The sequence below is a fragment of the Mesoplodon densirostris genome, chromosome 6 (genome assembly GCF_025265405.1).
Source record: "Mesoplodon densirostris isolate mMesDen1 chromosome 6, mMesDen1 primary haplotype, whole genome shotgun sequence".
NCBI classification, from domain to species: Eukaryota; Metazoa; Chordata; class Mammalia; order Artiodactyla; family Ziphiidae; genus Mesoplodon; species Mesoplodon densirostris.
The window spans coordinates 2,505,842-2,530,429 of NC_082666.1; the positions used below are offsets into that span (position 1 = coordinate 2,505,842).

The 24,588-nt window shown below is 61.2% G+C and overlaps 1 protein-coding gene across 4 annotated transcripts in view; it reads right to left on the reverse strand.

The window, feature by feature from the left end:
- The window catches only part of VAV2 (vav guanine nucleotide exchange factor 2), a 174,598-nt gene that overhangs the window by 15,499 nt on the left and 134,511 nt on the right, over window positions 1-24,588 (reverse strand). For 3 of the 4 annotated variants that reach the window (XM_060101529.1, XM_060101527.1, XM_060101525.1), the window contains exons 6-19: window positions 22,056-22,154; window positions 19,917-19,985; window positions 18,800-18,900; window positions 13,942-14,041; window positions 12,991-13,086; window positions 12,255-12,323; window positions 10,647-10,733; window positions 8,025-8,110; window positions 7,200-7,332; window positions 5,159-5,268; window positions 3,967-4,068; window positions 3,493-3,581; window positions 922-938; window positions 32-53 (exon numbers count right to left, since the gene is read on the reverse strand). In XM_060101529.1, coding sequence (XP_059957512.1) covers window positions 32-53; window positions 922-938; window positions 3,493-3,581; window positions 3,967-4,068; window positions 5,159-5,268; window positions 7,200-7,332; window positions 8,025-8,110; window positions 10,647-10,733; window positions 12,255-12,323; window positions 12,991-13,086; window positions 13,942-14,041; window positions 18,800-18,900; window positions 19,917-19,985; window positions 22,056-22,154 — 1,180 coding nt within the window. The remainder of the gene's footprint in view (window positions 1-31; window positions 54-921; window positions 939-3,492; window positions 3,582-3,966; window positions 4,069-5,158; window positions 5,269-7,199; window positions 7,333-8,024; window positions 8,111-10,646; window positions 10,734-12,254; window positions 12,324-12,990; window positions 13,087-13,941; window positions 14,042-18,799; window positions 18,901-19,916; window positions 19,986-22,055; window positions 22,155-24,588) is intronic. The other variant, XM_060101528.1, reaches the window with a different exon arrangement.

Sequence of the window (24,588 nt, forward strand, 5' to 3'; positions counted from 1 at the left end):
ATCAGAGAAGACCCGAGTCCCACAGACTCACCTGGCCCTGCTCCAGAGGTGTCCTGTGAGAGCAAGGACAGAGGATAGTGAGGAGGGAAGGCTGCCCAAGCATCCCACACCCCCTGCCCCCCACACCCAGAGAGAAGGGTCAAGGCAGGAAGCGGGGAGGAGGCCAGGGACATGTCCTGAACGCCCACAGACATTTGTGATGGTGACAACCTATTTCCCTGTGTGACACGATTCTTACTTACACCCTCCACCTTTGTACCCCTCTGCAGCCCTGCGACATCCGTCCTCTTCTCCTCCCATCCCTTACCATTAACTCCCACCTCCTCCAGGAAGCCTGCCCTGGCCACCCCAGCCCAGAGCCTCCCTGCTCAAAGCTTGGGGTTTGTCGTCTCTGTCCAGGATGTGTCCTGCTGCATACACTAAATGTTCTGTCTTCCCTCCTCTTTGAGGGCATCTCTGTAGCCCAGGCAGGGCCCAGTAAGAGCCCGTTACATGCTGGTTAATTTGACTGGACCCCACGGCTGGGGAGAGACACGATGTCCACACCCCATAAGTGAATTCAGTGACTCCGCCCCCAAGTCAGCTAAAGAGAGGGCTCTACGTCCATCAGGATGGGTGGCAGGTGGGCAGACGCCTGTCACAGAGCTGGGCACCCACAGCCGCCAGCAAGCCACTGGGCAGGTGGAATGGGTGGGCAGCCAGGCAGGGGGACAGCTATCAGGGCCCAGGAGGCCACGCACAGGGACCCATTTCTACTGACGACCACAAAGGAAAACAAAGGCCCCTCGTAACCAACAGGGGCTCTGCAAGCCGGCCTGGCCCCGGAAGCGTGAGGGCTGGAACAGTTGGGTCTTTCGGGCTCCAGGCACAGGGTGGCGTAGGGTGCAGGGCAGTGGGAAGGGAATAGTTTGGTGGACTCACCAGGTCTGCAGGAGAACCTGAAAAGGAAGCACATCGGGGTCAGAGCTGCTGGGCGCGCCTGAGTGTGTGAGCGAGGTGAGCTTCAAGGCCCTTCCTTTCAGACATGGATTATGGACATGTGTGCTTGGTGACCGCAAAAATCTCTCAGTTACTTCTGATGGCAACTTCTGAGCTCTGGTTTTAGGGGGCCCACGGGAGAACACACACTGGGTATCAGACCCAACGGCAAACTGGTTTTCCTGCATGAGCCAACTCTGCTTCAACGGCAGCAACTGCCTGATCACTGGACAGAACCTGGGTTCAAAGGGAAGATTTCCACAGTTGATTAGTGATGCCTGCCATGGGCAAATGACAGAAGACGTGGTAGTCGTGCTACTCTATTTGTCAGCACCTCGGACATGGGACACCTCAGCTCATCAGATGGAAGGCAAACATTCTGAAGATTCTTTCCGCCTGCCCTGGGGTGACCCAAGGGGAGGACACAGCTCCAGGCTGGGCCCCAGCCATCTGACAAGCTGAGCTGCCACTCCACCACCAGACAAAACAAGCACCACAAGGGCTAACGTGTGGCCGATGTGACTTCAACACCATCTAACACGCACAGTCGCAGCCTGCTTTGGGCAGACATAGGATCCGACAGACCCTGCAGAACAGAGGTTACAGGCGTCAGGCATGAGGCACGTGCCCTTGGGGGAACCACAGGCCCCTTAAAATAAAATCAGGTGCCCACCATGGGCTCTCAGTGACACAGGGGACGCTGATGACTTCAGCTTTCGAAAGATATGCAATTGCCTAACTGGTAAAGCCTCAACTATACCTATCGTGAAAAACACAAAAACCTAAAAAGAGATGGGGGACGGGGGGCGGGGGCATTGCAAAAGAGGGAGAAGGCAGCTGATGGCTAACGGCAGCTGTTTTTGCCTGGTGTGACAAAAACCAGGATTGCTTTCATCTCCCTTACTTTTCTCTATATCTTCTATGGGAAATGGGTATTTAATAATCAGAGGGAAAAGGAAACAGAAAGATTATTTGAAAATAAGAAAACCTGGGCTTCCCTGGTGGCACAGAGGTTGAGTGTCTGCCTGCCAATGCAGGGGACACGGGTTCGTGCCCCGGTCTAGGAGGATCCCATATGCCGCGGAGCGGCTGGGCCTGTGAGCCATGGCCGCTGAGCCTGAGCGTCCGGAGCCTGTGCTCCGCAACGGGAGAGGCCACAACAGTGAGAGGCCCGCGTACCGCAAAAAAAAAAAAAAAGAAAAGAAAACTTGACAGGAAATACACCAGAATATCACCTTTGGTTATTTCTTAATATGTTCATAATTGATCATTATTTTCTTCTTTGTTTCATTTCTCCTCTTTTTTTTCCTCTAAGTTTTTGATAAAGAAGTATGTTACTTTTAAGATCAGGAAAAAAATGTCAAAAGAAATGAACTGACCAGTCGCTTGACGCAAAGGACACATGGCCACAAGAGGGCGGTAGCCATGGGCAAAGCTGAAAAGCTGCGTTGGGGCCAGTCGGGGCCGGCAGCATCCTCTAGCCCGGAGGAGACTGGCAGGGTTGCTGAACTTCCGCCGGGCCTTGGTGGGGACGAGGGGGTCTGGGCTGACCTGTCGGACCCTCCTCCCAGATCAGGGCACTGGGCCAGCCGTCACAGTAAATGAGGAATTAACAAACTCTCCTACTCTGGGCGGTGGTGCCTCGGGTGACAAGCAGGCCCGGCATGTTTCCCTGTCTACCTGGAGCGTGGTTAACCCCCTCTGAGCACAGCTCCCCTGAGTGTGGATGTCAGCATAACAGTCCCATTTCACGGGAATGTGGGAGCATCTGGGCCCCATGAAGCAGGGCAAGCAGTGTGGTGCTTGGCGGGTGCCCCATGCCCGGATCCAGTGCTCAGCCAGCCCCTGACCGTGGCGGCTTTGAAACCCTTCAGAACCATCTCAGGTTTTCCGGCTGCCCGTCCAGCTGCTCTAGGCTGGGCCCTCCCCCAACTCATCCCCCAAGCCAAGACGATTGACAGGAGCCTCAGGCTTTCCCCATCTGAGGCAAAGGGGAGCACAGTAGGTGCCGTGCACGCACGTGAACCATCTACAAACAGGGCGGTAGCTAAAGAGGGCCAGGCCTCTCCAGGGCGGGGGAACCCAGGGGGTGAGGTGTTCCTCTGTGATCGGAAACCTCCATGCAACTGCCAGGAATGTTCTGTGCCCTCTGCGGGGTGGAGATTCTAGAGGCTTACAACTGCAACGCGGCAGGGGGTGCCCAAGAGGCCGAGAGAAGCCAGCCAGTATGCAGTTAGGAGGAGGGCTTTGCCACGGAATCCCCGCTCCCGCTCCGGCTGGGCCTTTTGACACAGTGTGACCCGGGGCCGGCGTCCTCCCCTCTCTGAGCCTCTGTTTCCTCATCTGGTCCCTGCCCCATGGGGTCACCATGGCAGGAAAGGAGAATGTGGGAACACCGCCAGAGCCGGCAGCTGCGAGGGACGACGGGACCCTCGGCTCGGGGTGTGTCGTGGGGCCCTGAGGACCAGCCCCCAGGGCCCGTGCCCCACGGGGAGGGCGGGGATGGGTACTCACTGATCTTGCAGGGAGGGGTCACCTCCAGGCACTCCTTGTGTGCCCCGACGCCACACTTGGTGCACAGGTAACCCTGGTAGAACGTGCCTCTGCGCCGGGGTGGGAGGGGGAGGGGCAGGAGGTGAGGTGGACCACCAGACCCACCTTGCCTCCTGCCCCCCGAGCATCACCCCTCAAAGCCCTGGGGCCCAGGACCCCCACCCTGATGCGCAGTCTGGTGCTGGCCCGCCCCTTGGACGGTCCCCGGCCTGGCTTTGCCATCCCTACAGGGGGCCCTGGGCACCCACAGGGACAGTCACCTCCCCTCCCGGCTAGATCCCAAACGTCCGAGGGCCGGCTGCCTCCCACACGATGGGATGTCTCCCCGGGTCCCTGGGGCCCAGCACGGCGCTGGCCTAGGGGTGCTCGGCGGCGATGGGGGCACAGCAGAGGGGCAGCAACAGGCTCCCTCGGGGGCCGGGAGAGGGCCCTCACCTGAGGAACATCCTACAGGCTTTGCAGTTGGTGGTCTTATCAAACGTGTACATCTGGAAGCTGTGGTGGTTGGCATTGGCTTTGTCTGGCTTGATGTTTGACCTGATGGGAGGGAAAGAGGGCTGTGAGGGAAAGCGGGCTCCAGGTTCCCTGAGCCCCCCCGAAACGGGAGCCGCCAAACCAGCCGGGCTCTGGAACACGGCCGGGAGTCAGGAGGCCAGGACTCAGAGGCAGGATCTGCCCCGACACCCTGGGGAGGATGAAGGGTCCGAGTGGGAGCTTTCGAGAACCTTCTGGGGTGATGGTTAAGGGCTGTATCTGGACAGGGCTTGGGTGTGGGCTGGGGCAAGCGTTTGTCGTGACTCAGCAAACCGCACCCAGGATGTCACTGTGTGCGAGCCTGAGATATAAAAATCTAAACAAATCGTGACTTCAAGATGGGCACCCTCACTTGCACTGATATTTGCAATTCACTACAACACGTCCAATAGCAGACGGCACCAGGGCTGGGGGGACGGCACGTGACAGAGAACAGCACAAGACGTGAACGGAGGAGGCCGGGCATTTACCTTGACGTTCTTTCAACTTGGATTAATACTTGAAAATTTTCATGAGAATGGTGGGAGAAAATTACAACCCCTAGAAAGCCTTGGGGCCCATCGCCTGGCTGCCGTCTATTCTGATGTGTCCCACGCGGGACCCCGTTGGATCCTCCCAATAATCCCAGAACCTGGGCCCTCCCTTCATGTGCATCTCACCAGAAGGAAGAGGCCAGGGAGGTGAGTGCACCTGCCCAGAGGCCCCCAGGACCTGCCACCCTGGCCTGAAGGTCTGATGTGGCCAGGGACCCCCATGATCACCTTTCTCTGTTGGGCTAATTGAGGCTCCTCCTAGACTTCATGGAAAAACAGCTCTGGGGCTTTTCCCCAAAGGTGACAATCCACTGGCCTGTAAGGGCCCAGGGATCTGGGTCACCGTGAGTCCATCTGGCACCATGGCCATTCCTGGCCACTCACTGCCCTGCCGGTCAGGTGTGGGAGGCTCGGCCCCAGGGGGAGGGCCCTCTGGCCACTGTAGATTAAAGAGCGAGGCTGCCACCCGGGGGGAAGGGGCTGGCATCCCGGGGGGGCGGGTTCCCTGGGAAAAATCCACGTGGCATCCCATCCCCACACCACTGCCATGGCGGACTCACATGGCCATCTCGAACTGTTCCATCCACTTCCTCTTCATGTCTTCCGTCTTGCAGAAAAACTGGAAGCCTTGCTTGCCTTGAAGGTGAATTAGATAGAAGCCATAGGACCACTGTGGGAGGAGACGGGGGACACGCTTGCAACGGGCATGGCTAGGTGCACACAGGTGCATGGGCACATGTGCAGGCACACTCGTGCCTGGGCCTGTACGTGCACACATGTGTGTATGTGTATGCAGCCTCTAACGAGATGTCCTGGGACCCACCTCTGACCCCCTCCAAGGTACACCCTCAACTGAGGTTTCTGCTGGTTTAGCCCAGGCCACCTCTAATGACCCGCGTTGAGACGCTCACCTGGGGCCCCTCCAGGATGCCAGCCCACCCACTTTCACTTCCTAAATGTGATGCCAAGAAAGCTCACTGGTCTGAATTAGAATAACAGAAAAAAACAAAAAAGGCAGAGGAGGCCATGGGCCTGGGGAGCTGCAGCAAAGTCGGCCCAGCCTTCCCACCCCTCAGCCACCACCAGGCCCGGCTATCGCTCGGGGCTTCTAAAGGGGCCCAGGAAGAAGAGCCTGGGAAGTCTGAGCCCATCTGTGTTAGGAAAGACGGAGGGGAAAAAGGAAAAGAGGGAAGGAGGGAGGGAAAGAAGAAAGAGAGAACAAAGGGCGGCAGGGAGAGAACAGGCAAAACGCCAGTGGCTCTGAAACCACCCGGGTCCTTAACCTCCAGGGACCGGGAGTGGGTGGGGCAGGCAGGAGGGGGGGTTTCACTTGACACCCTGGGCAGCCAGCAAATCTGTTATCATAAATACATGTCTCCTCTTAATCCAGACACTGAGGGGAGGAAGGAGGAGGACGCCAGGAACCCAGCCGGCTCAGGCCCACCCGGCTCCCCAGACCCCACTCCCAGCTCAGGGAGGAAGTGCCGGCATCGGGCCGGAGGTGAGGAAGGCAGCGAGCTCGTGAGCGTCAGGGGCTTACCATTTTCCCGTGAGACTAGGAAGCACGGAGAGGAAAGGAAAAGGGGAGACGAGGTCATCGAGAGGCCTGGCCCAGCCCCGCGGGGGTGCCGCGACCCAGGACGCCGCCCACTGCCAGGTGCCCCAAGATGGGACCACCATGGCAGGGGCCTTCCTCCCAGAGGGGCAGGTGCCGGGGTGGAACTTGGGGGGCTTCGTCTTCAGCCCTGAGCCTGGGAGGTGGCCTCAGGTCACTGCCTCTGAGGCCCCAGTGGCCTGTTTTGGACATCAGGGCTAGGCAGGTCACCCCCAATAGCTCTTCCAGGTGGTACCTGCATTCTACCTGTAAGCTCAGGAGTCCAGCCTCTTTTAGCACTTTGGTTCCTGGCACCCACACCCAGCCCAGGGCTGCACACGATAGGTACTCAAGCACTGGGTGCAGAAGCAGGACTGAACCAGAGAACACGGCAGCCCCAACTCAGCATCCACGGCCCCACCCGCAGCATCCATGGCCCCACCCCCAGCAGCCATGCCCCCACCCCCAGCAGCCATGCCCCCACCCCCAGCAGTCATGGCCCCACCTCAGCAGCCATGGCCCCACCCCCAGGAGCCATGGCCCACCCCCAGCAGCCATGGCCCCACCCCCAGCAGCCACAGCCCACTGGCTGGACATCAGAATCCCACAAGCCACAGCAAGGCCCACCCAGTGCCCTCCTCCAAAGTGGGAGGGCTGGGGAGGGGCAGGAGGGTCTGCTTGCTGCAGGGGGCCACATGGGCCAGGCGGCCAAGGTCTAAGGCTGGGCTCTCACCAGCGGCCTCGGGCCTGGCCCCTCGGCTCAGTGTCCTCACTGGGGAACTGCGGTCCGGATCGTGACCCCCCCAACCCCCCCGCCAGGAAAGACTCAGACAAAAGGCCAGGGGGGGTGCCAGGCCCAGCACAGAGCGGGTGGAGGCCAGCCCACCTGACCACGCTTTCTCTGGCCACCCCACAACTCCTCCCTCAGAGGGGGTCAGTGCCTGCCCCGCACCGGGCGGCCCAGCCTTAGAAGCCCCTCTGTCACCACCAGGAAGCCGGCGGCTCACCTTCTTGACATCCTTGTTGTTCATGGGGTCATCAGTCATCTTGTGGAAAAGCAGCTCGATGATCTCCTTCAGCTCGTAGCTGTAGCCCCTCCTCTTGCACACAATGACCACCTTGTCAAACAGGAACAGGTACCTGGCCCGACAGCGCGGCCAGGGGCCCGTCAGCACGGCCAGCGCACTGGGGTCCGAGGCCACGGGACAGCTGTGGGCGCCTGGGTGGGCAGTGCGGGGGCTGCTCCCTCCCCGAGCCTGAGCCCTTCCCCCTGCCTGGCCCACCCGCTAACTCTGACCCCTCGGCCTGGTCTTGGATCCTCCACACCCCTGCCCCCGCTGGCCTTCCTCACAGCACTGGCCTCTGCTGGTCGCTGCCCATTTACACGTCCATCCCCCACTGGATTGGGAGCCGCGTGGGGCAGGGCTCATGTCTTCTGTGACCCCGGCCACGGCCCCAGGCCATGGACGCAGCAGGTGTGTGTGGAGGACGTGCCAGCCTCCCGGGAGCTTTCGCGTCACTGCCCGCATTCCTGCCCAGTCCTTTGGCAAACAGCTCACACGGCCGCTCCCAGGAGCCCGTGCGCTCGCAGGCCGGGCCTCTGGCTGTCCCCCAGCCCGGCCGGTCCAGTGCCGGCCACAGGCAGGGCAGCCCACGGGCGCGGCAGCCACTGGCCGTCGCTCTCACCAGGAAGGAAGGAAGCAATTAAAACGGAGCAACCCAAAGCCAAGTCCACATGAGAAGCTGTTTCCAGACCCGCTGGGGAGCAGGGTGCCCTGGAGTGGCGTGTCTGACTCGGGGGTGCCACCCAGCCCGGAGCCCACTCCGCTCACCTGTCTTGCTTGGTGTGGTTGACTATGGACCGGACCTTCAGTTCCCCATCGATCTTTGGTCTCCCAAATTCCTCCAGTTTCACTTGCTGGGAAAGAAAGGGCAAGGCCGTTAGCCCCGGTGCCAGAGCAAGTTCCCTACGTGGAGAGCAAGGCAGGTGGGCACGCGTCCGGGGCGGCCGTTTTCCGCAGAAACCGAAGGCGGGAGCGATGTGAGACGAGCCCCCCTGGTTCCCGGCTGGTGCTGAGGACAGAAGCGGACAGGGAGGAAGTGGGCCTGCAGACGCCGCGCCCCACAGACCCGGCCCTGCTGAGGACTCCCTCCAGCTCTGCGGCAACAAAGGGCGATTGATGGTGTGGGTCAGTTAGCAGGCCACCGTTGTTATGGAGCCAGAGCGGGGACCTGGTGGGAAACGCCAGACGCCCGACCCCGAGAAACCAAGTTAAAAAGAGAACAAACAGCGCTTATCAGATAGAGGGCGGGCAGGGCGCAGGGGTCCTGCCGGTGGTTCATCGACCACAGGAAGAGCCTTCGAGTTGAACCCCCTCTCTGGTTTGCAAGGATTTCATTTTCATTTTCTGCCTGGTTTGCATCTCCGCTCTGCTCTGATTCTGAGAGACGTCTCTGGGCACGTTCCCTGTGCGGTCTGGGCACGTTCCCTGTACGGTCTACGTGGACAGAACAGGAAGGAGAGGATGCCGCAAAACGCTATCAGGCCAGCCCGCCTGGTGCTACGACGGGGGCTCTCAGCAACTTCTTTCAGAGTTTTCTGCATTTTCCAGGATCTGCCTGAGCAAAAGCAAGAGCGCAGCATGGGTGTCACCCAGGGTGGGACCAGCACCCTGCTTAGTGACTCGGGGCCTCTGTGTGTCATCTCCAAAGTGTGGGAAGAAAGGCACCAGCTCCACCTGCTGGGATGGGGTCCGGAAAAAACCACATGGCTGGGCAGAGCAGGGTGCCTGACCCACAGGAACACTCCACACCTGCTCACCTGCTGTTTAGCTTTTGTCATTTGATGAGCAAGAATTAGTCGTATGTAAAAACTTTAAAAAAAAAAGTCTTCGTGTCACAAAAGTAGTGCCCATCCATCCATCATATAGCATGTAGAAAACATCCAACGCTCAACGAGGGGAAAACCAACAGCCCCAGGCCCCACCAGGCACTAACACCACCGCTAACAGCCTGGGGCACAGCCATCCTTAACCTCCTCTGCCCTCTGAAAGGAAAGAAAAATGGCGTCGGGTCGTAATGCTGTTCAGCGACTTCTTTTTTCTTTGCTGGACAACACATCACGATTGTTTTCACGCCACGTGCCTGTACCACAGTCCTGTTTCGGCTCTTCTGACCCTGGTCGGGGAGGACCAGACAAATGGGCACCAGGTGTCAGCCTGGGCATGTGGGGCTTCCTTTGCAAAAGCTTCTGTGCTGATTTGCTCTTGACAGACACTCACCCGGACTCTAAAAGTTCAGGGACCAGAGAATGAAAATGCATGTAAACCAGTGGTTCTCAGCCAGGGGTGATTCTGTACCTAGGGGACATCTCGTGATGTCAGGAGTTGTATTTGGTGGCCATGACGTGGGCCCCTGAAGGGTGGGGATGCTACCAGCATTTAGGGGACAGAGTCCAGGGGTGCAGCTCAACATCCCACAATGCACAGGACAGGCCCACAACAGAGAATGGTCCAGCTCCAAGTATCAACAGTGCCGAGGTGGAGAAACCCTGTTTAGACATTCAGCAGATAAGCGAGAGGCTGGTACCGGCTGGCACAGGCGGGGAAGTGCCTGCTTCCTGGGATGGCCCATCCCCTCGCCCCGCAGAACACAGTGGTTCACCCAATGCCCCGAGGCTGAGCCTCTGATGGACCAGGATGAGGATAAGTTCCCATGAGGTGTCAGCCCTGCCTGCTAGAGGTCAAGGGGGAGGGGAGAACTCAAGGGGAACTCCTGGGCAGGGTGACCAAACCTTCTCTATTGTCCCTCAGGGGGGCAGGAGATGTGGGTGAGCCAGGGGTCCCAGAGCATCAGGAGCGTCACGCTCCCCTGGGCACCGCACTCTCCTCTTGGACCCAAGAGAGTCCTGGTCTAGGCCAGGGAGGGAGGGCAGAGCAGTCAATACCCTTCCTCTCCTCGGGCCCTCAGCCAGTGGCCACCTTTGTGCACAGGGCTCCTGGGCTGGTCTTGGTGCACAGCCTGGCAGTGCAAGGTCAGCCTCCGCTCCAGAAGCTGCTCCACCCTCTCGGCGGAGAGCGGTCAGCACGGCTGCACGTGCCTCCACGACCCGGACGGACGGAGCGTGTGGTCGCCCTTCCGCTTATTCGATGCTAAGATTGTGAAAGTCTTTTTTTTTTTTTTTTTTTTTTGCGGTACGCGGGCCTCTCACTGTTGTGGCCTCTCCCATTGCGGAGCACAGGCTCCGGACGCGCAGGCTCAGCGGCCATGGCTCACGGGCCCAGTCGCTCTGCGGCATGTGGGATCTTCCCGGACCGGGGCACGAACCCACGTCCCCTGCATCGGCAGGTGGACTCTCAACCACTGCGCCACCAGGGAAGCCCTGAAAGTCATTTTTTAAAACATGCATATATGGCCGTGATTGTCTTCGCCCTCTGGGGAGCCAGCGCACTTACCAGGTTCTCTATGGAACTCTGAAACTCGCCAATTTTCTTCAGGGTCTCTTTGTCCCGTTTCACTTCGTTGATGTACATCGCCAGGTCCTGGGACACAACAGAGGCGGGGAGCGGGTCAGCAGGCCCACGCTGCGCAGGGCGTGAGGGGGCTCAGCCACGAACCCCACGGCACCGTCCAAGGGCTGGGCATCTCCAAAGCACCGTCCACCGTCCCCAGAGGTGGCTGGCCCTCGAAATGACCGCAGGGGTGAGAAGCATCACCCCACTTGACAAACGAGGCAGAAAAGCTGCGCCCCATTGGTGGGCCAGGAAATCCCTCCTCCTAGAACAGCTTCGTTCCACCCCGTCACTCGGCCACCTTCTAGGTCAGAGTAGAAGGAAAACAACCATGTCGACCTGGACCAGCCAGTTCTTGGCCCTACAGAGCCTCGGTGGAACAAGGGCAACCCCACCGCGCAGCCCGGCTACCCACAGGCTGCAGTCTCCTGCTGGCCACCAGGGGGCACTGCCCGCCGCGATCCAGAGGGCCCAGCGGGACAGGCACCCAGAGCCCAGGGTGGAGCCCCTGAGCCAGGCGGTGGGTAGGGGGTGAGGGCTGGTTCCAGCCTCCCCTCCAGTGCCTCCTGCCCGTCCACACAGGGAGCCCACTGGCCAGGCAGAATCTGAGACCCCTAGGCAGGAACATTACAAGATGGGCCTGGTGAGCCGTGCAACCACCGGGGCCTCCACGGCACAGGCCACAGAGTTCGCACAGGACTTGGACTAAGGCTCTCCAGGAGGACAGGCTGCTCAGAGAAGCTCCAGAAACAGACGGCCGAGCAGTGGGGGGACAGAAGCCAGAGAGGGGGCGATCCCCCTGGGAAGGCCACTTGGCAAAGATGGAGGATGCACAGGTCGTTGCCAGGTGACAAGGACAGGTTCAGCCGGAGTCGACACACAGGTGGGAAAGAACGGAGCACCTTCAGGGGCCTGAGCGTGGCCAAGCCTGCCTGGAAGGTGGGGCGTTAGGGGTAAACACGACTGCAAAGCCAGCGCAGCTTTGGAGGCCTGCGTGCCGGGGTGAGGGTCTGGGCCTGACTCAGCAGGCAGTGGGGAGCCACAGAAGGGTTCTAAGAGGGGGAGGGACGTGAGCTGGGCTCTCCTTCTGGGGGCTGAGCTGTAAAGTGGGCTTCTATGGACAGAGGGAGGAGAGGAGAGGCGCTGTGCCTGGGTGGAGTGGGCATTTCAGAAGCAGATGCCACACACTGGGCAGCAGGCCGGGGAGGGCCAGATGGCCCAGCACTGAGTCCGGTGCCTGGATTCCGGTGACAGTCTGGCAGACGGTCAGGGAAGCGAGAGGAAGGGAGGCCCGGGGCGGGGGGCGTCGCTGTGGGCCAGGGGAGGCTAGAGAAGAGAAGCCTTAGGGAAGCCCCTCCACCCGCCCCCTCTGCCCCTGGTGGGTCCCATCCACTGCCCTGCCCCTGCTCTGACTCTTGCCGTCCCAGGAAGATCTACGTCTCCGATCGCCGAGGTAAGGGTGTTAGCGAACCCAGGTCCAGTCAAAGAGGGCGGGCTTGCTCCATGAAGCCCCAGGCTGGCCCGGCCTCTCCCCTGCCTCGGGTCACCCACCTGCATGGCCTCCAGCGCTTCTTTGAGCTGCAGCCTCTCAGGCCGGTCGGTGGAATGGCTCAGAAGTTCCTGGTGGGGGGGGGTGAGGCGTGGGTGACCACTCAGGGGTCCCAGCCTGGGCCCGCTCCCCACCAGGCCCCGGGTGTGCAGACAAGGCCCGTCCCCCCCACCCCCTGGCTCTGGTCCAGCCACCCAACTCCGGCAGACAGACAGCGAGCCCTCCCCCAGGTGACACACGGCTTCAAGGCGAGGTGTCTCCAACTCTTGTGGATAATGGGGGGGGACATTAAGACAGCACAAAGCCAGGGGCCGAGCTAACAGGTGACCTGCTGATTCACTAAAGAGCCTTGCCTGGCACCTCACAGAAACCACTGTGTCCCGCGCAGGTCTGTCTGTCCCGAAGGATTTCCTGTTTCCGTGGCTACCAGGAAGCTCAGAGAGTTAAGAGATGAGCCCCAGGAGCTCTTATTTCTGGCCTGAGGATGCTTTTCCATCTCTCTCGGTTTTTCTTTTCTCTTACTGATTTAAATAATAATTTTCCTTGTATACTAACTGACAAATACTCATAATACATACAAATACTGCGTAGCGCCTGATACTTATTTTGCAGTCTTTAGGCGCTAAGTGCGGGCTGCCTTACTCTATGTGCTTGTTCATTTGTCACCCTGGCCTGTCTGTGGGCTCCACCCCATGCCCCGGGGGCTGCTGGGCCCTGACCCACTCCAGCCAGTCTCACCTTGAGGAGCAGGTGGTATTTGAGCACCCTCTGCATGGGGACCACCAGCAGGTCCTGCAGCTTAAATTTCCCGTCTTGGACCTTCAGGGTGCATTCCTGGGTGTCGGGGGAGCAGCAGGTGGATTTAGAGCATCCTTGCCCGGGGACAGCGGACCCCAACACTCCCATCCCCCAGCCTGGGGACGGGGCAGACCCAAGCCCTGAACTGGGGCCCAGGTGTCCGGTCTTCCCCTGGTCCGGCTCCCAGAGACCCTCCCCAAACCAGGCGTGTGCAGAGGGTGGGCTTCACAGCAGGCGGGCAGGGGACCTGCTGCCCCTCATAGCCTCAGGGGTCAGCAGTGGCCACATGGGGGCGATTCTGAGTGACGCCTGGCCTGGGGTCTACCAGGGACACTGGGGGAGGCCAGCTCACACTAAGGGGGGCACCGCCCTCAGGAACCAGGCGCTCCCCCCTGGTTGCCTGGACACACGAGGGCATCGGGCCTCTCCGAGGGGCGAGTCACCCCCAGCACTGCAGGAGCAAAGGGACGTGGCACCAGGGTTCACCCTGGGAACCATCTGACCGGCCAGATACAACATGGGAAGCCCAGCCTCTGGGGGGACGACACGGCAGGGATGGGAGGCTCCCAGCAGACGTCCGTCACCTGGGGCCCCCGTGGGGTCCCGATAGGCCAGGGCCAGGGCTCAGTCACAGCCCCCTACTCAGCCGGATCTAGTCCGGGGGTTCTGCCACAGCTGCACCCAGGCTGGGCCCTGGCCTGGGATGGTGACCTCCCCCTGCCCACTCTCAACCCCAACAAAATGCAAAGGAAAACAATCATCTCCCGAAACACCTACAAAAAACGTGCCGTCACTGCCCGGTCCCCAGCTTCCCATGAAACGGGTAAGAGGCCAGGGAGCTGGAAGCTCGGAAATGGCAAGGGCCAGGCCAGGCCGGGAAGCCCCAAGTACCTCGACTTTCTGTCTGAAGTCCTCCCTGCTGGCGAGAAGCTGGCTCAGCGTGCTCTGGGCGTGCTCCATGCGGCTGCAGTACTCCCCGTAGATCAGGAGCCTGGACGGCGGGCGCGCACACAAACACACACACACACACACACACACAGGGTGTGAGCCCGAGCCGTCTTCACGTCAGGCTGTAAGCGCAGCAAGCAGCTCTCTCCCCGTGACAGCTCCTCACGTGTGAGCACATTTCACGGTTTTGTTCTTTCTGTGAGGCTGCTTTCCCTGCCTGCCCTGCCCAGGAGGAGGGCTGCCAGCCGTGCGGAGGGAGGGGCACCCAGCCTTCCCAGAACCCAAGGAGGCCCTCTTCTGTGGTTCTGTTTCAGGTCAGGACGGGGTTTGGGGGTGCTGCTCTCAGCCCCCCATCCCGCCCCTGGAAAGGGCCAAAGCCAGACAGGAGCCCCCGCCTCCCCAGGCGGCTCATGCTGCAGCCCGCAGGCAGCAGGCACCAAGGCCCGGTCCGGCTCTGTGCTTGCCCTGGGGGGCTGGCCCCTGAGCTGACATTTCGAGGTGTGGGGACCGCACCTGTCTGTGGGCACACAGCACATGTGCAAAGCCCCACAGACAGTCCCTCCTAAGAGCTGGTCCTCCTGCCTTACCACCGGGCCACCAGCTCCCTAGGCCCCATCCAGCCCGAACCACGGACCCACGAGAAGTCAGGCTCCAGGCCCACCTTGGTCAGCCCCAGTGATAAATACAGGCAGTGTGACTTCAATGCAAACCCTGCCCGAGAGCCAGCTCCCTCCGTGTGGGAGACGTCTCCTTTAAGCCCACATGGCAAGGTTAACAGGAGCCTCTGCCTTGTCTGAGGATCGAGGCTGCATTAATGGGAGAATAAGCTCCAAAAAGAGGGAGGTGACTGTCCTCTGCCATTCCGCACTGCTCATACCACATCTGCACACTACCCCATCCTTCATCAGTCATGAGCTGCCGGCATCTTGCCCCTTGAATTCCTCAATGGCTTCTCCTGCCCTCATTAAAAAAATTATGGGACTTCCCTGGTGGCGCAGTGGTTGAGTCCGCCTGCCGATGCAGGGGACACGGGTTCGTGCCCCGGTCCGGGAAGATCCCACGTGCCGCGGAGCGGCTGGGCCCGTGAGCCATGGCCGCTGAGCCTGCGCGTCCGGAGCCTGTGCTCCGCAATGGGAGAGGCCACGGCAGTGAGAGGCCCGCGTACCGCAAAAAAAAAAAAAAAAAAAAAGAATCCCTGTCTTGGCCACCAGATCCTGCAGAACCTGTAACTGCTCCTTGGAGAACCTCCGCTTCGCCCCCTTGGGCCCGCTGCTCCGGCCTCTGCCGGTTCCCCAAACAGTCAGAGCTCCTGGCTCTCCCGTGGCTTCTACTCCCCACGTGGCTCCCCCAGGTCCTCAGGCAGCCCCAGCCTGTGCTACAAGTCCCTGCCCCACATCCCCCTCCCCCCTTCCCTGGGCTCTCAGGCACTATCACAGCCCACGGTAAAGCTCTTGTCTGTGGACTCATTTCCCAGGGAGAGCTGAGCCTGCTTCGCTCACCATGATGTTCTTGGCCCAGAGCTCTGGAGCCGCACACAGCAGGCACTCCATAAATGCGTGCAGAATCGGTAAGCCAGCGAACATCAAGGCCTTAGGGGCTGACTCAGAAATAAGAAGGGACGTGCCAGAAAAGGCGGACGCTGGGATGGACAGTGATTTGGCAAATGAGGTCTGGTGAAATGCAGCCAGCCCCTCCCCAAAAGGGACCCCAAGAAAAGTGCCTGGACCCCCGATGCCTCGCTGGGCGGGTGACCGTCTGCAGAGCTCTCGGTGCCAGGACGCATTCTGCTCACTGCAGTTCTCCGAGGCGGAAACGTCCGTCATTCCCAAAGGAAAGGAGCCCTGGGGGGAGGCCAGCCCGAGGCTGGGTGTAGAGGGTGGAGTGAGGTCTTGTTCACAGGCAAACTGGACCACGGGGACAGGCCAGGCAGCAGAGCCCTTGCGCTGGGGACGTGCAGGGCCCCAGGAGAGGGCAGGTCATCCACCTGTACCTCGGCCACGTGGCCTTGAGCTGGGTTACTGGGCCTCAGTGCCCATCCGACCCCCAGCCAAGGTGCAGCACTAACGAGGTGCTGGGAAGTGTCTGCTGTGCCCGTCACCTGGGTGAGGGTGAGGTCTGACAGTCAGCTCAAGTCCACCAGCAGGGCGCCATGGGCTCACCTAGCATAGTGGCTTGCAGCCAGGTGAGAGGAAAACCCTGTTGGGGGCAGAGGGCGGGTTAGGGAGCCGGCCTGACCCCCAGACCTGATCCCCGTCCCTTTGCCCGGGCCGGCCAGCATGCCCACACTTGCTGGTGCCTGGAGAAAGCTTGTCTGCTCTCCTCTGGCTGCGTCTGCCACCTGTACATGGGCACTGCCTGCTCCCTCATGGCTCCCGGGAGCCCCCCGACTCATGGCCCCTCAGAAAGCAGGCTTGAGGATCCTTGCCCGTTCAGGAGGCCACAGCTCCTTGCCTGGAGCTACAGGGCGCCTGGGGGAGGCACGTTCAGGTGGCCCCAGGTGAAGGCGCCTGGGAATGCAGCTGCCTGTGCAGAGAGGGCTGTGAGTGGAGCTGAGAGTTACCTGATGGGCGATGCAGGGGACCCTCCTGCAGATGAGGGGGACACGGACCCAGGGTCCCCACTGGCCCCTGTGGTGCCTTCTACAGCTCCCAGGACCCCTCATCAGACCCCAGGAATTGGTATATATATATATTTTTTGGCTGTGTTGGGTCTTCATTGCTGCGCACGGGCTTTCTCTAGCTGCGGCGAGCGGGGGCTACTCTTCGTGCAGTGCACAGGCTTCTCATTGCAGTGGCTTCCCTTGTTGCGGAGCACGGGCTCTAGGCACGCGGGCTTCAGTAGTTGTGGCACGTGGGCTCAGTAGTTGTGGCACACAGGCTCCAGAGCGCAGGCTCAGTAGTTGTGGCTCACGGGCTTAGTTGCTCTGCGGCATGTGGGATCTAGTTCCCAGACCAGGGCTTGAACCCGTGCCCCCTGCATTGGCAGGCAGATTCTTAACCACTGCGCCACCAGGGAAGCCCCAGGAATCATTTTTTTTTTTGCTGTACGCGGGCCTCTCACTGTTGTGGCCTCTCCCGTTGCGGAGCACAGGCTCTGGACGCACAGGCTTAGCGGCCATGGCTCACGGGCCCAGCCGCTCCGCGGCATGTGGGATCTTCCCGGACCGGGGCACGAACCCGTGTCCCCTGCATCGGCAGGCGGACTCTCAACCACTGCGCCACCAGGGAGGCCCAGGAATTGGTATTTTTAACAAGCTCCCAGGCGGCTTCAACAAGCAGCCAGGCAGAGGCACCAGGAAGACAGAACCTTCAGGCTCCTTCTCCAAAGATTCTACGAGGGACAGAAAGCCAGGCACCATCTGCTGATGCATCCCTTGAGATTTCAGTGGCTAAAAACCACCATCTCCCAGGACCCTGCAATGCTGGCATCCTGCGAGCCCTTCACGTCATCTGGCTTCGTCCTCGTCAGCATCCCGTCTTGAAGCGCCAGCTGCCACGGCGCAAGGGAAAGAAGCAGGGCCCGGGGTCTCCGCTGGGACGGCAGTGCCATCCTGACACCTGCCCCCTCTCACCTAGTTGGAAGCTTCCAGAATCCCAATCCCCCTGCCAGGCTCCAGCAGCACATTCTAGAGAACAGAAGGCTGCCTCCGTACCCCCTCCATCAACTGGGGTGACAAACAGAGGCGCTTAAAGCAAACAATCAAATAGATTCACAGGGGCCACATAACGTATAATTTTTTTTAAAAAAAACGGTCCCAGCGTTGATTCCTAAAGAGCTGTCACTCTCTCCCATTGACAGTCTTGATTCTGGACCAGGGACCCCACTAACGGGCATGATCATCACAGGTGACTTTCTGGCGGGGTGGAGGCCGGCGCCCTCTCTGCATCTAGACTCAGCCTAACCACCTGGGAGGCGCCTGGAGAAGACGGGCCGCCTCGGATTCTGACGAGAGCATCTACAGCCCCTCGGGCTCCATGGACACTTGCCCCGAAGCTGCGGAGACTCGCACAGGACCAGGGCACCGCTGGAAGATCCAGGGCTCTGCGCTTCTTGGTCCCAGAACCACGTCTCCCCACATTCAGGGCTGAAGCCAGTTTATGCCAAAACGGCCAGGCATCTGTGTCCAGGGCTGCCGTCCGCACCCCCGCCCGGCTGCCCAGGTCCGGCCCCTACACCTGCCCGGTCACCGCAGCCTTTGCTGGGTGTGGACCAGCGTGTCGGCAGCGCAGGCCTGGGCTCTGCTTACCCTCAGGGCACCAAGTGGCACAGACGCCATCGTGGCCCCTGACCGACAGATAAAGAAGTAGGGCTGCGGTGTCGTGTAGAAGCAGCGGCACGGCCTCAGCCCTGGGGACCCAGAGCCTGGGCTCTCAGCCTTGGCTCCCTGCAGCCCCTGAAGCCCCTCACTCAGGCTGGCACAGGCGGGGTGAGTGCAGTTGTAGCAGCAGGTGCTACAGGTCACCTCCCCCAGGCACAGAACTCAGGGGCAGACTCTCCCGGTGCCCGATTCCCGTGGGGTCTGCAGCACGGCAGGGGCATCGTGATTGCACGACTGTCCTACAGCCACCAGGACCCCCAAGAATAGAGGCAGAGGGGGCGGCTGGAGCCCCCAAGAGGCCCCTCCCATGCAGGCTGTGACGGCAGGGAGGGCAGGCAGTTTTCTCAGTTTACAAGTGAGGACAGGGCGAGTGTGGGAGCACCGACCCCCACCTCGGGCACCAAGCAGCGGTAACCTGGGTAAACTCACCCACCAGCTCTGCCCCGCCCCCACGATGGAACCGGAGAGGCCGCGGCCACTCACCTTTCCTTGAAGTCCAGGAAGACCTTGGCCAGCGTGCTGCCCCCCGCCATCATGGACACGTCGATGGCCCTCAGGAAGCTGTGATGCACCTTAATTAGGTCCTGGGACAAAAAGCAACCGCGCGTAAGCAGGCTCAGCAGGCTGGGGGTCACACAGGCTCTGCGATCACGCTCCTTCCGGGCTGCCGTTTCGATGGAAGGACGTCCACGTGAGCGGCCGGGCGCTGGGTGTACTTCCTCACGTACACACCGGCTGCCGTTCACTAGAAGGTGCTACCGCCGTCCAGAGTCTGCACCAGGCTGTCCAGACGCACAGTGCCCGACGCCAGCCAGCATCCTCGGGACCCGCCCGCTGTGTGAGGGAGTGCAGGGGCTCAGGGGCCCTGAGGGGTGAAGTCTCTCCACTGTGGAAGGGGGGGCCTTGGCCCTGGGGAAGTGTGTCCACACTTCAGAGCAGAGGGGTGGCTAGCAGGCAGCACCATCCCCTGTCCAGGTTCCCAGTCCTTCCGTGGCCACGTGGGCCACTGCTCACAGCAGGATGAACTCTGGGTCGGGGGGCGCAGGGGCCGCGAAGCTCCGGGGTCTGTGTCAGCCTCACCCAGGAGGTGACCAGCGCCCACCCCTCAAGCCGTTGGCATCCCGAGGAAGAGCAGGGCCAGCGCTCCCCGATGAAGCCCACCCACACGCAGCTTCTGGCCCCGGCTCTGCTGACCACATCGAGGTGAGCCTCCCCACGCGGGATGGCCCTCCGGTGTCCTTGTTCACACACCGCAGAGCAGCGAGAGCGCTCTGTCTGCTCAGAGATGGGGAGGGGACACACTTCCCTCCACTGATGACAAAACCTAATGCTTCCTCCAGGGCATGTGCGTCCCAGGCACACCCGCCAGCACAGTATTGGGCAGGGAAGCTCCCAGAAACTGTGTCCTCCGTCTCCTAAAACCAAAGTCCCCGAGAAAAGGGGGGCTGCTCACCGCCCCCCAATCTGTCAGCCACGAAAACACCCTTTATCCAGGATCAACCATGCAAGCCCTGGGGATGGTCAAGTGGGAGCTCGTCTGACGTCCGAGCAGGTTAGGACCTCCAGCCCACACACGGTGAGCCAGGGGTGGGACCCTTACCTCCAGGTTGATGAAGATGGCCGCCATGTCTGCCGGGCTCAGCACCAGCCTCAGAGGGGTCATGTAGTTCTGGAAGAGAGAAGCCCATCCCTGCCATCACCGCTTGAAGGATGCCAGTCACCTTTGAGGCCACAGTCGCCGGTCGGAGGGGCTCTAACGGCCTCAGAGAAAACAGGTGACTGTAGGCATCATCCCCGTTCCCCCATCAAGGGTCCTGCGGGGTGGCCACTCAGCCCAGCACACGCAGGTGCTCCATGCTTACTGGAGAAGGGGAGACCTGCACGGGAAGTGTGGGACCGGCTGGGGGTCAGGCCTGAGGACCAGCGCGAGCACCCGCCCTGCCCGGTGGGCAAAGCTCCACAGAGGGCCCCTTGCATGTGGCGCTGGACTTCCACCCTAAGGCCAGCCAGGGTGGGCTCTGCTTTTTGAGATATTTGAGAAAGTGGGGTCCTCCCGGGAGGTGAGAGACATCACCCAAGGGAGAGCCTGAGGACCGAGAAAGCGCTGTGATTCCCACCCGACACCCATTCCTGAGCCTACGCCCATGAGTGTACCCCCAAATCTGTCATCAAGAGGCCCGCTCCACCCCGCAAGCACCACAGCGGCAGGGGTGCCTCTGCCCCTGGCCTCCTGGAGGCCCCCACAGTGAACGACCAGCCACCCTCCCCTCTCCCTGCCCCTTGTCCCACAGGGTCCTGGTCCCCTGGCCCTCTCCTTGGCCGCTGTGTGCAGCAAGAGAGACCTGTCCAAACGAACAAGCACTAGTGGCTGCTGGATGCGCCCAAGCACTTCTCCCTGTGCCGTGCTGGCACGGGCCACCGTGTGACTTGGTTTCCTCACCTGACAACGCGGTTAGGGGAGGATTACAAACACAGTCACCCCCAAGAGCACTCAGCACACGCACACCCCGGCTGGGTACGCCCCCAGCTCAACCCCCGACGTGCACTGCGCCCGTACACGGGCAGCGCCCGCCCTCAAAGCCCACATTCCAGGGGTGGAGACGGGCCACAGCGGCCTGCCGGTTTTCTGCGACGAAACTCGGGCTACGTGAAGCCTGCAGGGCCCTGGAAGCAGCTGACCTGGAAGCTGGGACTCAAAGGAGTGGGACTGCTGGGGGCGGGGTGGGCAGCTGGGACCGTGTGTCTGCAGAAAAGCTAGTGGTCGGTGCAGGGGAGGAGCTGAAGGGTGGACACATAAGGGTTGAGTGGGGCGGGAGGAGGGGAAAGGTCAGAAGCCTGGGCCAGACCTGGGGCCAAGGGGCATCTCACGACTCCTGGCTGGAGGCTCCACCGTGCCCTAAACAGTGTGGACCTACTTAGGCAACCCCATTATGGCTACACTTGGCCCTACTCTGCAATGAAAGACTAGCCAGGATCTAGCCACTATCTCAAAAACCATGTTGGTCCTTTCACGCCAGCGAGCACTGGCAGCTGGCAATGAGGATGCCCAAGTGACAGGGAAATGGCACCGAGCCAGCGACCACAGGAGGCCAGGGCGCATGGCAGGAGAAGGCCCATCCGTGGTGCTCTAGGAGCTGGGCAGGCCGGCGGGGAGATAGCATTGACCAGCCATTCAGGGGAGCACACAGCCCGCGCCAGGGGCTCCAGAGACTCACGTCACTGGGCCCAACTGCGTCCCAGGTGCAGGATGCCCACAGTGGGTGGCACTGCTGTTAGCACCCCAGGGAGCAGGTCTACATCGAGAGCTCCCTCAGCGCCTGGCCTGGGTGAGAGTGTATACAGAAGGCGTCTAGCTCTGGGCGAGGATGCAAACATGAAGAGCCTAGCTCAGCGCATTCAGGAGCAGAAGCCATGATGATGCCCAGTTTAGGCTGGAAGGAGCCTCCGGAACAAGCTCAGGAGCAGTCCAGGGTCCGAGCTGAGGCCAAAGGGTGGGAGGTGGGACCAGGGCCAAGGGTGGCAGCTGACGAGGAAACTGGCCTGAGTGGAGCCCACAGCTTGTGTGGGGTCAGAGGGCAGAGGGTAGAGGAGAGGTGAGGGCGACCTCCTTTTCGGTGGAGGGTGCAAAACCGAGAGGGCCCCTGAGCCCCGTCTCCGTCACCGCTGCCCTGAGTCCCTGCCCGGTGACAGCGTCTCCCAGGAGGCAGGGGTCCTGGGTGGACCCGGCGGCCACGCCCACCTTCTCGATGTCCTCCAGGGTCCGGTAGTACTTGGCTTCCGTCTCCTGGATCTCCAGCAGGCAGCAGTTTCTCTTGTCGTCCTCCGTCATGCCCATTTTCTAGAGGGGGCACAGGAGGTCAGCCAGGACCCCGCCGTGCCCTCCACCTGCCACCCGCCCGGGCTCGGCCGCGGGGTCACTGAGCGTGAAGGGGGCGGCGTGGGAGACAAAAGGCCCTTCCCCTCCTTTCTGCAGACGGGCAGGCTGAGGCACAGGGGAGGGGACGTGGTGTGACCCTGAGAACTGACGACAGCGCAGAGATGGGACAGAGGCTGCTCAATCTGTCTCCACCGGACTGGTCACCCCCTCCAGCACACACGGCAGGCGTCACATGCTTAAAGCGCCGACCATGTGCACAGAGACAGGGTCTGACCAGCTAGCTCCCTGAGGACCCGTGTCCACCAACTGGTCCACCCTCCCAGCTTCAGCCTGTTAGTGCCTCGGAGAAAGAAGACAATTCCCCACAGGGCTGGACTTTCCAAATGTCCACTGCCTCTGAGCAGGTTCTGAGCTAACAGCCAGTCGGCAGGGGTCACGGAGGACACGCCTCTGAGGCAGGGCCTGCCCCACCTCTGGGGCGGGACTGACCAAGAGACTGTGGCCACAGGGGCCGGGGAAGAGGCAGCAGGTGGGCTGCCTGCCGGAGGTTCTGTGGACGGTCCAGACACTCTCCTTAAGTCCTTCAGGCTGACCGAGCAAGCAAGGCTCCGGGGAAACAGCGCTGGGACGTGGGATGTGCCATTTGGACTCCTACCTGCCCTGACGTCATCCTCCTCCTCCTCCTCCTCCAAGAAATGCCCCAGGGCCCCACGTGGGTTGGCCGGGGCCACAGTTCTCCAAAGTAACCTGTCAGGCGGGCACATCTCCCAGGCCCCCAAGGCTCCTTCCCAAAGCCCGAAGCCCCGCTCAGCCTGGGAATTCAGTGTTGAGGGCCCACAATTCCCCTAAAACTGCGTGTAAGAATGTGGTGCCCAAAAGCGTCTCCCTGGGGACAGGGTCCCAAGTTCCTCCCGGAAGGCAGAGGAAGACGGTGCTGGTGGAACTGACCCCGGGCCTCCCCTCCACCCACCACTTACCTGCATGTATCTAATCTGAAAGCATGGAGAAATAAATAGGGCAAAGAACCAGTTAGCAGTGCTTATGCTTATTCAAGCGAAGCTCGGGGAAGTCAGGGAGCTCACCCACATTAGCCAACAGCCCCAGAGGTCACAGCACACCCTCCGCCCGCCCACATGTCAGCCTGGCTGGGCGGCGGGGACAGCACCAGGACCGAGCACAGGGCAGCTTCCCCACGGCCGGGCTCTGAGAGTGGCACCTGCCATCTCCTGGCTGTATCTTCCTTTAAAACACCACTATTCCCAATACTTTCCACTTAGACCGTTCAGATAGCTCCAGACATGACAGGGGAGGAAATAAAACCAGCTGTTTTATCTCAGAGGACCTGGCGGGTGGCAGGATGCCCGCCCTGCCTGGATGGACAGGACAGCTCATGAGCCCAGCGCCGAGACTTGGGCCGCTACGTGTCGCTGGGCAGGTGGGACGCTGGTTTGTCCCCAGGACACAGGCGGGCATCTCCCCCAGCCCCGCAGGTCCTGCAGACGCCCCGGGTCCTGTCATGTGCCTTCAGCACCAGGGACAGCAGCGGCCTCTGGGGAGAGCCCACTCGAGGGCTTCTGCAAGCCAGGTGCAGACGGGGTCTGGTGGGAGCTTGTACAGCCAGGGGGCAGGGGGTCCCCCCAGACAAACACACAGGCCACTACACCCACATGCCCTCGCCTGACCCAAGGACACCCAGCTTCCAAAGGGCTTGGGGAGTCAGGCGGCGCCCATCTCACTCAGCCTGCTGGCGATGCGGGAGGCCAGCCAGCCTCTCAGGCCGGGGCAGCTAAGCAGAGCCCTCCAGCCCCCTGAGCCCACTTCCCTGGAAGGTCAGGGGCAGAGCTGCCTACTGTAAGGCTGCCTGGGGCGGGGGTGGACCTGGGCTCACAGACCCACAGCTGACTCTCCAGAGTGAGATTCCTGGTAACTGTGGGGACCGAAACCCACCTTCAGACCCTTGAGGGGCAAAATGAGAAACCCGTTCTTAGAAGCAGCATCTGGGGCTGTGAGCCACTGCCCGGCATCTCGGCATGTCTCCCGGCAGAGAGCGGGAAGGGCCTCTTTGAGAGGACTTGTGGGGAGCTGTGTCCTACCCTTTTGTTTCTCCACCACCAGCTGGTGGCTCCCACACTGAGGGAAAAGACTGAAACCTGCTTTCGGAGAAATTTCCCCCATTTCTTTGGTGAAGGCAAGTGGCATCAAAAGCCTCCATAGTGGGCAACTGGCATCGCGACCGCCCCCAGGAGTCTGGGGGTGCGAAAGGGCTGTGGTCCACGCCACCAGGTCCCCATCTCCCGTCCCGGCCTGGCAGGAACCCTCCCTCCCCGGTACAGCAGCTGTGGGCAGCACACGGAGCTGCAGCCGACGCCCGTCGGAAATAAACATCCTCGCGCAG